At 41.1% G+C, this 16,751-nt stretch overlaps 1 protein-coding gene across 9 annotated transcripts in view; it reads left to right on the top strand.

The window, feature by feature from the left end:
* The window catches only part of FTO (FTO alpha-ketoglutarate dependent dioxygenase), a gene marked incomplete at its 5' end in the record, with an annotated part of 363,984 nt that overhangs the window by 51,560 nt on the left and 295,673 nt on the right, over positions 1–16,751 (top strand). The window contains one exon of one of the 9 annotated variants that reach the window (XM_079723147.1): positions 2,236–2,376. The exons of the other annotated variants lie outside the window; for them this stretch is intronic. Within the exon in view, the coding sequence (XP_079579273.1) occupies positions 2,236–2,376 (141 nt within the window). The remainder of the gene's footprint in view (positions 1–2,235; positions 2,377–16,751) is intronic. 9 annotated transcript variants of the gene reach the window in all.

Genomic DNA, 16,751 nt, shown 5'->3' with positions numbered 1-16,751 from the left:
AATTATTTGTTCCTGTGATCACATTGTTCTAAACTGACAAATTTCTGTCACTTGTAAAATCAAGGTAGTAATGTTGGAAGGGAAATTTGGTGAAACTTTCCTTTACAACTGTAATATTTTGTCCATAGATTATAAGTAAGGGAACTTTTAAAGGAGTTTTCTATTTATAATGTGGGATTCCATTGCATACAAAGAAGTTTATGGTCTAAGGATCCATTATCAGTGAAATACGGTATGGACCTATTTGTGAAAGGATGTATTAATCCCCAAATTGAAACAGTAGAAGTAAGATAATATTGGTATGCTTATTATTTTTGTTGCTAAAATGGTGACTTGGCAGGAATTGGGATTGTAGGGTTGGAATGATGTGGATTTAAATCCTGCCTCTGCCACTTATTTGTCTTCTGGCAAATCATGGGCCTGACTCAGTTTTCTCATCTCCGAAAGTGGGGTAATGATAATTTACGTCCCAGTGAAAAAGCTTCTAAGCATTCAGCACAATACTTGGTACATGGGATATACTCCATAAACATTAGCTTCTTTTCCTTTCTTCTTCAGTTAGATCCAAAAGGTTTTATCTAGGAAGTGAGGAAGTGAGACGTTTAGAAGTTCTTGATTGATGGAGGGAGAACTACGTGAGATTGGTGAAAAGTGTGTGTGTGTGTGTGTGTGTGTGTGTGTGTGTGTTGTGTTGTGATGGACAGTTAGGGAAAGGAAGGATTGAATTCACTGATCTGTAGAGGCAAATGTGATATTGGCAATTTGAGACTTCTTCTGAACTTCCACTGTCATATTTGCTGCTCAAAATTGGTCTAGAGAGCATATGCACAGTTGAGAATTTATTTCTTTGTGTGTCTTCTTGAACATCTCACTCTTTTCACATGCAAAATGTTAGAAATGTATGATATTTCTATAGGGCATGTATAGGGCACGTCAAAGGTTTACCTGTTCTTAAATTCTGTCTCTGACCATATATGCTCAGTGCTATACTGTACTCTGGGAATTCAGTGGTGACAAACAGACCAAAGTCCCCTCCTCTGATGGAGGTTAACATTCTACTAGAGGAAGAAAGGCACTAAACAATATTTAAGATGATAATGAATAAGGCCGTGTTTACTAGATAAACAGTATGGTACAATGACTGGGGGAAGGGACCTGCTGTGGAGAGAGTGGTCTGAGGTTGGCTTTTTTTTTTTTTTTTTTTTTGCAGTACATGGGCCACTCACTTTTGTGGCCTCTCCCATTGCGGAGCACAGGCTCCAGACGCGCAGGCTCAGCACCATGGCTCACGGGCCCAGCCACTCCGCAGCATGTGGGATCTTCCCGGACCGGGGCACGAACCCGTGTCTCCTGCATCAGCAGGCGGACTCTCAACCACTGCGCCACCAGGGAAGCCCTGAGGTTGGCTTTTGCTGTGAGATCTGAAGGATAAGGAGGGTGTTCATTCCAGCCACAGGGGCACGGCACGTAGGAGGAACTCAGATGCTCAGTGGCCAGACGTTAAGGAGAAAGAGATAAAAGAGGGAAGGAATGAGGCCAGATCACTTTAGGGCCTCTAGGCTGTGGTAAAGATTTGGGTTTAATGCCAAACCTGATGGGAGCCCACTGGAGGGTGTGAAGATGGAGTTTGTGTGCATGCGTGCGCGCACGTGTGTGTGTATATGTATGTGTGTGGTGTGGTGGGATTTGATCTGCATTTTGTCAAGGTCACTCTGGCTGCTGTGTGGGGAATAGTGGAGGGCCAGGGTAGAATTAGGAAGAGAAATCAGGGGGAGAGCTAAGCTCATAGCTTGGCCCAGGTGGTGATTATGGAGGTGGAGAAAAGGGGGAAGGATTTAGAATATATTTCAGAGGCAAAGCTGACAGGGTTTGAAAGGGTTTTGAAAGAAAAGAGGAATCAGGGATAAATTCCACGTTTTGAGCTTGATGGATTGCATTGTGACCATTTACTGAGATCAGAAGACTTAGGAAGAAGCAGCCGTGGGTGTGAAATCAGGTGTTCTCCTTTGGACGTTCACATATCTGGGGCCGTCGTTTAGGCTGTGGCGCAGGGAGAATCTGGAGGTCGGGGCTGGAGATAGAAATTCTGAGTCATCAGCGTAGAGCCGATGGGTTTAAGCCTGGGAGCTCCTCTCTTCGTGAATCCTTGTTCTTGCTTAGGCTGTAAGGAATTTTTAGGACCCAGCTTTCCTGAGTTAGTGTTACCCCTTCACCTTTCCCGTCTCTGGGTTTCAGTACCAGACTGTCTCCAAGCCCCACAAAAGCGTTCCTCCCAGGCAAAAACAGAAGATGACACACACCATGAACCAGATTTTCCATGACAGACGTATAAGGAGCAAGATCATCTCATTGTTCCTCCTGCTACTTAAAATAAAGGTAATATTGATTTTAGAGTAGCAGTTCAGGTCCTAAGGCATGATATTGATTAGGCGTCTGATGAGAATTTGCAGGGTAGCCTTCCCCAGACCTGCAGCTACAGGGCTTCTCCCCACTGGGTCAGGCCTCTGTGCTGACCTCCACTGTTACACGCGGTGTTTTTCTTAGGAATTCTTGGCCCTGTTTAGTCTAGGCACTGTCCAGAAGCATTTATTTTACCTGATGGATGGCTCAATCCAGCCTGTCTCTTACCTTAGTCTGACCTCAAAGATGGGAACTCTTTTGTTCTTAGTAAAAATGAAGACTAATTTTGACACTGTTTAGAATTACTTTCTTCTCAGTAGCAGTAGAGTTCATGTTGAATTTTTTGCTGTGAAACTTCTTATTAAAATGCTGTATTCTCACTTTCCTTTATTTTTTTTTCCTGCTACTTTGTAACAAGGCTCACTTTATGGATATTTTTTTTTAAACAGGAAAAGGTGCCTCTTTTAAAGATGCCATTATTAAACCCATGAGACTCCTCAATGTTAATGTTGCATCAAGGAAAGTAGTTCCCTTGTGGTTATTGTGATGTGGTGGCATTCAACATACTCCACTTACAGGTTAGGTTTTATAATATTTACAAGTCAGGTTCTGAGGATATTTTGAACAATTTAGTAACAATCAAGGGATAGATTGTTTAGTGGCCTAAAGGATATAAAGAATCCCTAGAAATCATCCAAAAATAATAGCTTCATATTAAAGTTTTGACTTTCTACTGTAATAAGACATGTATCAATGTGTTCCTTCTGTGTCTGGAAATTCTTGCCAGATTGTTCATGGGGTTGATTTGAGGTTTAAAAGTGTTAACACAGGCTGAGGCACTTCGTAGAGTGCCTGACACATAGTAAGTGCTCACTGATGTTAGCTGTTATTAGCTGCTATGATGAGATGTTAGCTGCAGAGTCCTTTTCTGTCAGCCCCAATAGCCGGCACAGCCCTAGGCACACAGTACAGTATTGAGGTAGATGTTCAGTGACTGATTAATGTCTCTGATATTTGGGATTTCCTTCCACACTTGCAGTGTCAGAGCCAATTTTATGTCTTTTCTAAAATGATCTAAGTACCTGACATCCTTGGGTCCTTCACTTGGTTGCTCACAAAGGCAGCTGCATGAATTTTGGCCATTTCCATGTCTGCCTGTCTTCTCTGTTAGCTGCCAGGTAGAGCTCTGGTTTCAAATTCTTTGCAGTTAGAAGAGATAATAAATATTAACATTTCTAGTGCAGTACTGGGCACAGGAATAGGTAAATGTCACTTAGCATCATGGCTGCTGGTCAATTCTGCCTTTAGGGAGACAGTTCTGGGAAGTGGGGTTGTGGCTTCCTATGAGGTACAAGTTAGATAGTTATGTCTTATCCTAGTAGGTGGTACCAAGGGGATCTTATACTTCTTTTAAATTCTCTGGTTGTTGCACAAAGGGGCAAATCTGTGCAGCAGAACGTTGGTGGAATGGACAGGCAGCTTCGTAAGTGGAGAAATGGCCTCTGTTTGGCTATGAGTACAGAGTCATATTGCGGGTGGTTCATGAGTCATCTGAAATATGCATTTAATCTAGACTTGTGGCCTGTTGGTGAGGCTGCTGCTTTTTTATGATCTCAAATGGCTTGTCCATGTCAAAACTTGCCTTATTTCTCTGTTTACTTTGAATCAGGAAAATGTTCACGACCACATTTGGAATTCCTTGTCAAGTGTGTCTTCGGTCACATCACCCCTGGCTACCACCAGCACATGACTGTTTATTTTGGATGTCCTTTTCTGATGTTCAGCTAATTTAACCCACAATGAAGTTAATCCTTGCTTCTTTGGAAGAGTACAGATTTACTTATTAGCTGCTTCCAGAGATATTTGCATTTTCATGCCAATGAGTATATAATTCCACTGACTTTTGGACCCATCTCCTCACATATGCAGTGGATGGCTTTTTTTTTTTTTTTTTTTTTTTTCCGGTACGCGGGCCTCTCACTGCCGTGGCCTCTCCCGCTGCGGAGCACAGGCTCCGGACGCGCAGGCCCAGCGGCCATGGCTCACGGGCCCAGCTGCTCCGCGGCATGCGGGATCCTCCCGGACCGGGGCACAAACCCGCACCCCCTGCATCGGCAGGCGGACTCCCAACCACTGCGCCACCAGGGAAGCCCTGGATGGCTTTTTAAAGTCAGGATTTAGATAGAGCAAATCATAACTGTCCTGAATTATCTGAAGTCCTCTTGAAGGTTTAAAATGAACATGTATGGGACAAACATGGAGGAGTAGTGTTGAATATTCTGTTGGCCCATTTATCTTGCCTTCTTGTGCAAGAGAGAGAAGAAAATCAGGCTACTTTGGAATTCAAGTTTTTACCTCTTTCTCCATGTTTATAGCATTCTGACTAAAAGCATAGATGCCGCTTCCATATACTACTTGGCTTTGAGTCCTGGCTCTGCCACTTACTAGTTGTGTAACCTTGGGCAGATTACTTAATTTCTTTCGACCTGTATCATTACCTGTCAAGTAAGGATAATTATAGTAAGTACAAGGAGGGTTGTTATGAAGGTCAGATGAGTTAATTTACATAAAGCATTTAGAACCAAACAAAATACATGGTAACTGCTATACAGTGTTAGCTATTATTTTTATTAGGAATTAGTAATTGCACAAATAAAAAAGATGAAGGTGTAAATCATTAAACAGGGCCATTTATCTACGGGACGTTTAGGCATTGTGTCTAGCCTTGCGGATTTATATTAGTTAAGGTAGGTTACCGCTGTAACAAAAATCATATCAAAATACTCTATAATGGCTTGGGCATAATAAAAATGTATTTCTTGCTGAGGTATTTCTATTGCTGATGTAACAGTAATGAGTAGGGAAACGGCTTGGTGGGATGGCTTCCTGCATGCGTTCATTTAAGGATGCAGGCTGGAGGAGGTTCTGCCATCTTCAGTACATTGCTTGTAAGGTCACCTGAGGTTATCTCCATTCTAGCCACTCAGAAGGGGAAGAGAACATGCAGCAAAGTGCTTAAGAGTTTTGTGTGGGCCAAACCCGGAAATGACACTCATCACTTCCTTTCACGTTCTGTTGGCCAGAACTCAGCAGCTACCAGTCTCAGCCCCAGAGTTTTTCAGGGGTCTGTAAAAATGTACAAGACTTGAAAAACATGCGTTGACTCCAAATTACAAACATAAAATTGCAGAATTGAAATGAATATGTGTTTCATTCAGTGTTTATAAAAGGTAGCCTCTGTCAGCTCCATAAGTTGTTACATTTAGTATTCATCAAATGTTATTAAATTTGAGATTAATTTGTAAGTTGGATTTTCTGATTTCTCAAGAATTCCCAAGTATGCCCGATGATTGTTGAGATTATAGTCAATCATAAATGAGCTTCTCAAAGTCCAATGAATTCAAATGGAAAATGTTAAAAATCCCCTCATATTTTTCTATTGCAAAGAAACTTTCATGTGACATATGGGTACAACTTAATGTGTTTATTTGGCTGTTGAGTTGGGGCCTTCAAAAGTATTAGTGATCATGGCTTAGATGATCTTAAAACAGTCCTGTTGTTGAGTCTTAGTGTATGCTGACACATTTTAGTTGCTTTGAAAAGGTATGTGATGGGGTTGACTAAACACATTTTGCATTTTGAACTCATGTTTTCCCCTTAGGCTCTTCTCTCCACCCCCTTCATTTCTAATAAAATATTTGTTGCTGTGATATCTAAGAACATAAATTATACTGCATTTAATAACCCAGGTTCTTGGTCTTGGAGATGACAGAGAGGAAAAGTGCCTTCTCTTTTTGCCAGTCACGTTTAAAGGCTAGGGTTGGATTGGTCTTCCTTTTGAGTCATCCCTGGCCTTTCGGACCATGGTTTCCTCTTCCTGAATTTTCCTGTTCTTCCAAAGTGAGGCACTTCTGAATGGGCATTTGGGAGATGTAGGGGTTTTTTTTTTTAAATACTTTTTTTTTTCTTTTGGCTGTGCCACATGGCTTACACGGTCTTAGCTGCCCAGCCAGGGATCGAACCTGGGCCCCTGGCAGAGAGAGTGCTGAGTCCTAACCACTGGACTGCCAGGGAATTGGGAGATGTAGTTTCAAAAACCACTTCTTATGATGGATCTTGTCATGGGTTATTTCATTGCAGTAGCTTTCGGTTCTTGTTTTTTTTGCTCAGTCCTGCCAATTGGAATTTAATTCGTTGATTACAAAAACAAAATGTCCAGAATAGCTCAGAAGAGACTCTGACTTTGTAGCTTGGAGCTATGGTATAGACTTTCTTGAAAGGGATAGGCAAAATAAGAAATAAGGCCATTGCTTCTGATCAGGCATTGCAGGGACCCCTGTGAGTGGAGCAGGGGGGAACTTCCCTTCAGGAAGGGAGTGGGAATTGAACTCATATTTCTTGTTCCTCCTTCAGTCATCTCCACCTCAGTGGATGGCGGTTTCATGCTTCCAGTTGCTCAGGCCAAAAATCTCAGAGACATCCTTGACTCTTCTTTTTATATCCCATGTCTTATCTGTTAGCAAATTGTCTCCTCTGTCTTCAAAATGTATTTAGAATCCAGCCACTTCTCACAACCCCTACCTCTGCCATTCTTCTCCAGGCTACTGGCATCTCTCTCCTGGATCCTTGCCATGGCTTCCTAAGTAGTCTCCCTGCATCTTTCCTTGCCTCTATGTGCAGCAACCAAAGCAAGTATTTAAAAAAAAAATTCACATCATATCATTCCTCTGCTCAGACCTTTTTATGGTTTCTCATAATGTTATAATCCAGCAGCTCGGCTCCTAGTTACCCAAGATAAATGGAAATGTATGTCCATACAAAACTCACACGTGAAAGTTCATAGCAGCATCACTCATAATGCCCAAAATGCCAATATGCCCAAAAGTGGAAACAACCCAAATGTCCATCAGTGATAAATGGATAATCAAAATATGGTATATCCATACAGTGGAATATTTGGCAGGAAAAAGATGAAGTACTGACACATGCTACAACATGGGTGAATTTTGAAAACATTATGCTAAGTGAAAGAAGCCAGTGACAAAAAGCCACATATTATATGATTTCATATCCAGAATAAGCAAATCCATAGAGACAGAAAGTAGATTAGTGGTTGCCAGGGGCTGGGGAGAGAGGAATGAGGAGTGACTGCTAATGGTACAGGGTTTCTTTTTGGTGTAATGAAAATATTCTGAAATTAAGCTGTGGTGGTGATTGCATAACTCTGTGCATATACATTCTGAATTATAAACTCTAAAAGGGCAAATTATATGGTATGTGAATTACATCTCAATGAAACTGCTATTAAAAAGAAAAGAAAAACAACCACAAACCCTTCTGGCTTTCTGTATGATCTGTCCCCCTTCCATTCTGTTGTTAGACAAGGCAACTGCTTCCTGCCTCAGGGCCTTTGTACTTGTGGTTCTCTCTTAGAACTTTCTTCCCTCAGATATTTGCATGGCTGGTTACCTCACTTCCTTTTGGTCTCTATTTAAGCTTACATTCTCGGGAGGTTTTCTCTGACTACCCTAAAATAGCACTGTCCATCTCATTGCCTGATGGCCTTCTTTTTTTTTTTTTTTTTTTTTGCTGTACGTGGGCCTCTCACAGTTGTGGCCTCTCCCGTTGCGGAGCACAGGCTCCGGATGCGCAGGCTCAGCGGCCATGGCTCACGGGCCCAGCCGCTCCGCGGCATGTGGGATCTTCCCGGACCGGGGCACGAACCTGTGTCCCCTGCATCAGCAGGCGGACTCTCAACCACTGCACCACCAGGGAAGCCCCTGATGGCCTTCTTTATGCCCTTTACCCTGCCTTATTTTTCTTGATGTCCTTATCGTCATCTGATATAGTATATATTTTCTTGTTTGTTTTTTGTCTATCTTCCTCTATTAGAATGTGAACTCCAGGAGACAGTGACTTTGCTTTGTTCATTACTGTATCTGCAGCAATGTAGTTCGGCTCTCTTTTCACCATTAGCATGAGAAAGAAATGGATTTCTGTGGCAGTGTTTTGGGAATACACTATATTTGTACGGAGTATTCAGTGTATCTATCTGGTACAATGTTAGAAGCCAACAGCCTGGAAACAGTCTCTATGGGAAAGGTAATTTTGGGTCAGAGGGTGGAATGGAACTCCTCAAAGGTATTGTCAGATAACTCTTCCTATAGATTGGTAAGTTTTCCTACCTTATTAAAAAATCAATTGCATTATGCTAATAAATACATTATGTAGAGTATGCTAATTTTTGTATCTGCCTTATGGGTTCAAGGCCTTTGGATTTATTTGGTCTTAATTACTACCCCTCTGCTGTCTTTTCCAGAGGTGGAGAAAAAAGAAAAGAAAAGAATATATGTGTGTTTTAAAAAGCAAGTATTTAGTTTGAGAGGCCTTCAGAGTTCCATATCTTCTATTCCTGTTTCCTTTTCGTACTTCCAAGCTTAGGTTAAAGGTATCTCCAGTTGCCCTAACTCTGCAACTTAAAAGGCACAAGTCACTAGATGGCACTGAAGCATCGTTTCTTCACACAGCAGAGTCCTGGAACCCTTGTGTTATTGCTTCAGCCGACTGGCTTTCTAGGTGTCAGGGAAATTGTTTTATTGGTAGAGGGCATAGTGTAATATATTCATCTCCACCCCTAGGCAGCTATTTAATACCCTGAAACATGGCCCTCTTGTGGCCATGGCCTGTTAACTATGCTTATTTGGTGTAATAATTAGCAGAATTTCTCACTAACAGGGGTACTTACCAACACCTCACATCTTCCCTGTACGTGATGGATTGTACATTCTGCGGGAAAAGTTGGGAAGGTCAAAGCTTAACCTCTTTCTAACAGGGCTACTTTCTGCACATTTGCTCAGAATCGGTTTATATTAACTTGCTTTTGAGCTTCTTCATACCGGAGGTGTGAGTAAGGTAAACATATTTGAGCTTTTATGTAATAGCCCGGTGACGGTTTGTAAACACAACACTGTTAATTTTCCAACTCTTAGAATGATAGGAAAATAAATGAATACCTGCCTGAATGGTTGGATGACACTTGCTACCCAGACTGTGTGTGTTGGAAGTGTGTCATAGGAACAGTGGGTCTGCCACAGACACCACATTTTAGGTTAAAATTGGAGAAGAAAATTACACATGGGATTTTAATTTTTTCCATGGTTGTAAGTTAGGCCCCATTGAATTCTCTGCGGTTTTACAAGCCCTCTTAGCCTCCTAATATTTCCACACCAACAATTTTAACATTTACTTTAGGACATGGTTAGAGTTAACTGACAGAAGACCAAACAAGAGAAAATAGGTTTAAAGCAGGAAATACTTTAGTTGGACCAATAACTTACCACCTCTCTGACCTTAGGCAGATTGTTTACCTTCTCTGTGCTTTGGTTCTCTCATTTTTTAAAATTAAGATGATGTTACCCACCCTTTTGGTATCCTTTGCCAGGTAAACTGAAGTGAAAACTCTTCAAAATGCCTTTACTCATATTCGAAGCTCCAGATAAATGTAAGATGTTGATATAATTCCTTAAGAAAGCTAAGAGGATTTTTCTTTGTTGATTCCCAAGATGAGTTGTGGAAATCTTAGAGACTGGATTAACATAGTCTGGGGTCTCTGACTGCTGCATCTGTGCAGGTAATACCTATTTTCTATGCTCTGCCTGGCTTTGTTCCCACGTTTTACTTACATTTTTAAAACTATGTATCAAATACTTTCACTTAGTTGCTCTGCCCTTATTTAAACCCACTTATGTGTCTGCATTTAGTTGCAGGAAGCAGAAATCATGTAAGATAGGGAAATAGATTCTTACAAAGTCATTGAGAGGACCGGAGAAATGGAAGGCTGAACCTCTGGAGGTGGCCTTCTGAAACAGACTGGCCTACCAGGTGGACTGCTAATCTGTCACACTCAAGAAGGCCAGGGATCAGGAAGCCATTGGATAACCTCAAAGCTATTGGCCAGATCCTGGAATGCTGTTGCAGAAACCTTCAATGTGTCCACGACTATGGAGCCTACAGAAAGAGTCAAAGCAAGAAGGTGGCCTCCATTTTATTTCTGCCTTCTAAATCTCATATGGAGCCTTGTAACTGGTAGAGCCATATCCTCATCCAGAACCCCTGGCTGCAAAGGGGAAATGTAGTTTTTAGCTTTCCATCCTCTGCAGCATAGGACGGCACCATGATAGGAGATTGGAAGGCTGCTGAGTGCCAGTCCAGTTCATCATATCCATACCCCTCTCCCTCGGCATGTTTAAAATCTCATATCTTTACCTCCAACTCAGTATTTCATTTATAGCCTAGCACAGCAAGAAGTTTAGTAGGCCTTCAGTAGATGTGTTGTTAGTGACCTTGACTTCTTTATTTCTGTGTATGGTCCCACCTTTTTTTACACTCTTGGCACCAGATTAGGTTCCAGATTGACCTACCTCGATGTAGCTCTTGGTGCTTTTTCATTTCCGTTGCCATCTCCTTGTTCAAAGCCCAGCTCATGTCTGTCTGTGCTTTTTAGTCTCCTTATCTGGCCCCCCAGCCTCTTGTCTTGGTTCCTTTTAACTGGACCGTATTATTAATAGATTAACGTTTAAAAAACAAAACAGCAAATAAAATAGCACACTTCCATTGTGTTCCTGTCCTTCTCAAAAGCCTTTTTGAGGCTCCTCATTACATGTAGGATAGACCAGCTAGCCTGACTTTCAGGACTTTCCATAATCTGGGTACAATCTATCATTCTAATGTCATCTTCCATTTTTCCCCTGTTGAAATGGCATTTTAGCCAAAAGGTCCAATTACTGATGTCTGAGAATCTTGTCCTTTAGCAATTTTTCAGCTTTGCTCCCCTTAGTACCTGTATTTAATTTTCTGCTTTCTTCTTCCCATTTGTTCATGCCCTTGGTCGTGTTGGTGCGTATTTTATTTATTTATTTTTTGTCCTTTCTTCACTCTTACATAGCACAGTTTACTTGGTTTTTTTTTTGTTTTGTGTTTTTTTTTTACCGTTATTGATAGTTTTCTTTTTGTAACCATATATATCCTCTTTTTTTTTTTTTCCATGTAGACAGCATAAATATTTGTTATGGATTGATTGACTTGTTGATTCTTCATGGTTTAGACATTTACTTGCCTGGGAAAAGGGGGATGGTGAAGGGTTAGTGCGGGGGCTGAAGCAGTGCTCTAGCTGTGTGATTTTGTCCTTTTGATTTCCTGTGAAAGGACAAATTAACTATTTGCTTTGAGCAAGCTAATGCCGTGTTTTGTGGATTTAATGTTTGAAAAGGGCCCTTGGCTGGAAAGCCCTGGAGCTCTTTCTCCCTGTTTGCCAGGCTGGATGAGCTCCATGTCTATACCACTGCATGGCAGTTTGCTTAACAGGGGGTTGTGAAATAGCAATGGAATTTATCTGTGGTTTCTTGCCAGAGAGGAGGAGGAGGAAAGGATTTGGAGTAAATCAGACATGCAAATTAGCAAGGCCCATGGGCCTTAAGTAAATTGCACAATAGAGTCCAAAGAAATTCAGTTTGTCTTCTTTCTGCTTGTTGTTTGTGCAGGGTGTGTGTGTGAAAAAGGCAGCTATTATATATTTGTTCTAAGCCAAAAATTCTTAACTTACTGGCTTCAGGAGCCTTTTAGACTTATATAGTCGCCCCTCAGTATCTGGGGGGGATTGGTTCCAGGGCCCCCTGCAGGTACCAAAATCCAAGGATGCTCAAGTCTTTATATAAAATGGCATAGGTTTTGTATATAACTTACAAATTTTGCTTTTTGGAACTTTCTGGAATTTTTCTCCCCCTGAACGTTTTTGATCTGTGGTTGAATCTGCGGATGCAGAACCCATGGATATGGAGGGCTGACTTTACTCCTAAAAATTATTGAAGACCCCAAAAAGCTTTTGTTTACATGGGCTATATCTATTGATATTTACCATATCAGGAACTAAAATTGAAAAATATAGACATATTTATTAATTCATTAAAAATAGCAAAAAAAATCCACCACATGTTAACCTAAATAATATTTTAATGAAAAATACATATTTCCAATACAAAAAATTAGCAAGAAGAGTGGCATTGTTTTATATTTTTGCAAATCTCTTTAATGTCTAGCTTAATAGAAGCTGGCTTCTCATTAGGTGTATTTTGTTGCAGTGTGTTGGTTTGGTTGAAGTATATGAACAAAATCCAGCCTTACACAGTCACTGATGGAAAGGGGAGTATATTAACTGCTTCTTCAGCTATGAAATGTAAATATTCTTCTTTTATATTACACCAAAATTCAACAAGTCATAGTTTCTTAAAGGTTATTTGAAGCGTAGAGTCTGAGACCATATCAATTATCTTTTCCTCCTCTGTTATATTGCCGGTTGATCTATTTCACACTTTGGATGGATCTCTTACTCATGCATGATTTTGTAACATCAGGCTTTAGTCAGTTGGAAAATTACTGGTTCACTAAATTATGAAGATCTTGCACATGTGGACACATTTCATTATATAATGTCAAAAGTCACATTCATTAATATCACCACTGATCTTATCAGAAAAGTCTTTAAGTATTTGGAAGTTGTCAAGGGCAAGGTGAGAAATACAGATTTTCAAAATTTCCAATTTTTGCTTGAAAACTCAAATTTCATCATTGGCAGCAAATATGGCCAGTTGAAATGACAGGCTCACTTCATTAATTTTTTTAAATTAATTTATTTGTTTTTGGCTGCATTGGGTCTTTGTTGCTGCGTGCCGGCTTTCTCTAGTTGGCGGCGAGCGGGGGCTACTCCTCGTTGCGGTGCACGGGCTTCTCATTGCGATGGCTTCTCTTGTTGCGGAACACGGGCTCTAGGACGCGTGGGCTTAGTTGCTCCGTGGCATGTGGGATCCTCCTGGACCAGGGTTCGAATCCGTGTCTCCTGCATTGGCAGGCGGATTCTCAACCACTGCGCCACCAGGGAAGTCCCATTTTATGGGTTTTAGCTTCAAGGCTAATTTCTTCTCCACTCTGGAGCTTTGCCTGAGTGAGGCAATGCAGAGGAGAAAATTTCTCTCCTCTTCTGGGCTTGCTTTCAGCTGAGGGTTTAATTCCTGGAGCTTGAGTTTTTTGAGTTTAGGAAGCGCAGGGAGATTCTCTATTTTCGGTCATTAGTAATGTTTACCTTAGATCAGTTGGTCGTGGTTTTTGTTGTTGTTAGAGAAAAATATATAATAAGTGCTATGTTTGAGATGACTGAGATCACCATAGGACTGCCTGTTTGGGACATTTTTGAGTCAAGGCTTCTCTAAAAAGAACCTATTTTGGGCAACATCTTAAAATTATTTCAGTCAGTTGACCTCATTGACAAGCTTCTGATTGTTGTATTAGCTTGTTTGCTTCTTTCTTTTCTTTTCTTTTTTTTAATACTTGGAAGGTAATCTTTCTGCTTCTTGAATTGCTATCAGGCTGTCAGATCTCCAAAATAGCATCATCCCATCGCTGGGGTGAATATAGCCTACACTTGAGACAGCAATGAACCGATCCTGTAATAGAAGAATCCCAATTTTCCAGTTTCTTTTTTTTCCTTTTTTTTTTTTTTTTAACTTCTTGGGTGGTTGGGGCACATTATTGAGACAATTATTACATTTACTCAAGAGTTTGTCTTTTCTATTAAAAAAAAATTCCGTCTAAGTGCCTCACGGTGAAGAGGAGGAGATTGTGTAACTGGAGTCTCCTCTTAACTGGTCTTTATTGTTGAAGAAGACTAGTTCCTTTGTGTTTCAGCTTGGCACACAGAAACGGTTTTAATTTAACAGTCCAGCTCCTTTAATAGATCAATTCTCCATTGTGTTTTGAACTTGGTGCATTCCCAGGGTACTCTCTGAGCTATGGGCTTCTTTGGAGAAATTGGGACGGGGGTATCAGGGAGGCTTAGTCATTTGGGGTATGATTTATAGTTTTATCCCAAGCCTCTTACTCATTACTGTTAGACAGGGAAGGTAATTAACGTATGTAAATGTCTGTTGTGTGTCTGATACTCTACTAGGTGTTCTGTCCATCTTCATCTAATCCTCATGGCGTCTCTCTGATACATCCTGAGCTTGTGCGCTTTTTCCACCTTTATTATTACTACTATAGATCAAGTCATCATTTATCTCTTGCTTGGACTTCCATACCCCCAAACTGGTCTCCCCACTTCAACTTTGCACAGCCTTCTCCTTCTCCACACATCAGTTGGACTCAGACTTTAAAAATGTAAATCAGATTGTGTCACCTCCCCACTTAAAGCCCTTCCGTGACTCCCCATTGCACACAGAGTGAAATCTTTGTGCTCTGGCCGACAACGCCCCACGCCATCTGTCTTCTGCCTGTATCTGAGAACTCATCTACCACACTCCCCAAACTCGTCCACTGTGCTCAGACCCGCTGGGCTTCTTTCTGTCCCAGGCTGGTTGTTCCTCAGGGCCTTTGCACCAGCTGTTCTTCCTGCTTGGAACACTCTCTTTAGATCTTTACTCTGGGCCTGGCTTCTTTTTGTGACTTGTGTCTTACCTAAACTGACATCTGCTCAGTGTAGCTTCTCTGACCAGCCAAGCTACAGCAACTTCCCTCTATTTGTGTCATGCATTTTATTTGCATTAATTTACCTGGTGTAGGTGTAGAATGAGGTTTTGCTGCTGTCAGATGGTCTGGGTTTCAGTCTTGGTTGGCCCTGCCACTCACTGGCTGTGTGACTTTGGGCAAGTTACGTAACCTTTTAGTCTTCTCCTCTAGAAAATGGATATAATAATCTTATGTCCCTCCATTATGAGAATTAAATAAGTCAAGACATAATAGTTTCTGACACATTGTATATGCTCAAGAACCGTGAGCTATTATTATTTTAATGTGATTAGTGTTATTAAAATGATTTTATATTTTCTTATTTATTTATTTGGCTATTTTTCTCTTCCACCTAGAATATACACTTTATGAAGGAAGGAACCTTATCTGTTACATTTGCAAATGTACCCCTAGAGCTTAGGACAGTGCATGGCACAAGTAGGCACTCACCAAAAATTTGTTGGTTATTAAAATCTGAAACATCATTATCCCTATTTTAGAAATTGTATAATCAGGGTTCTGACAGGTAAAGTTACTTACCCAAGGTTAATCCTGATTCCATAGACCACGTTCTATCCATTACACCAAAATACATTCGTGTATTTCTTTCCTCCACATTCTGTCATGTTTGATGCATGATTTTCAGGTTGCCTTTTTATACATCCTGATATGACTCATGAAATGAAAACAACCGTTTCTGTGAATATGAGGGGTCAAGGCCAAGAGTTAAACCCAGAGGAAAGTTCAGAAGGTGAGATATACACAAACCCACCAAATTCAAGGGGTGGATAAAAGTTACCTGACTCCTGCCTTGGGGATGTGCAAGATAGTGACCTTGGGATTGGACTGCCTGAAGAGATTCATGTGCTTTGACTTGTTCAGGGAAAGAATCTCTGAAATCATAAACCCCTACTTTGGGCTCTTGTACTTCTTTTGTCATCTTATCCTAGTGGGGCGGAAGCAGAAGTTGAGAAATGGCAATGTTGGCTTCTGCAGCTTCGAGGAAATTGTGGGCTTGACTCTGCCTTTGCCCCTGACAGAACATCATGTTGGTCCTTGGGGGCTTCACTGACTCATTCTTTTAAACAGCTTTTTTCTATTTATTTTTATTTTTGGTAAGCTATGAAAACAGTGTGAGAGTGCATGACACGCAGGAAAAAATACAGACTTTGGCCACGGTCAGATCAAGGTTCAGGTTTCTGCTGGGCCACTTCTGGGCTGCGTCTTGGCACGTTAACTTCTCTAAACCTCAGTTTCCTTGTTTATATAAAGGGGATTTGCATGACAACTCAGAGACCTTGCCTCAAGTGTCTTGTGTCCTTCTTCAGTATGGATCATGGACCCTTTTGAGAATTTAATAAAAGCTATGGATTTTATCCTTAGAAATATGCCCATACACCCCAAATTTGGCATTTAATTTCATAGGGTTCATGGAGCCTTTGAAACCCAGGTTAAGCATGTCTGCACCAGACCAGGGTCCTTATGGTTATGGGAAGAGCGTGTGTGTGCGCACACAGCGCTTGCTTTTTTTCCTTAGGAACCAGACCAGTTTGCTTCCTGCGGTCTCTTATTAATGTTTGTTGAATGAGGGAATTTAACTAATTTCTGAATTGCTTAATCACCTTGAGCTTGATATTTGGTTTCCTTTGCCCCAGGGCCGGTGATAGTGCCAGCTTCATAACTTCGTCTGGGCATGCCAGTAGCCACTGCACTGTGGCAATAAATATCTGAGCTTGTGGTTTTTGCTTAGGTAAACTGTAGAGGTGGAGTCAGGAAACGCTTAGAAAATATCTTTG

This window comes from Hyperoodon ampullatus (genome assembly GCF_949752795.1).
Source record: "Hyperoodon ampullatus genome assembly, chromosome: 18".
Taxonomy (NCBI): Eukaryota; Metazoa; Chordata; class Mammalia; order Artiodactyla; family Ziphiidae; genus Hyperoodon; species Hyperoodon ampullatus.
This window is presented reverse-complemented; position numbering and strand designations above follow the sequence as displayed.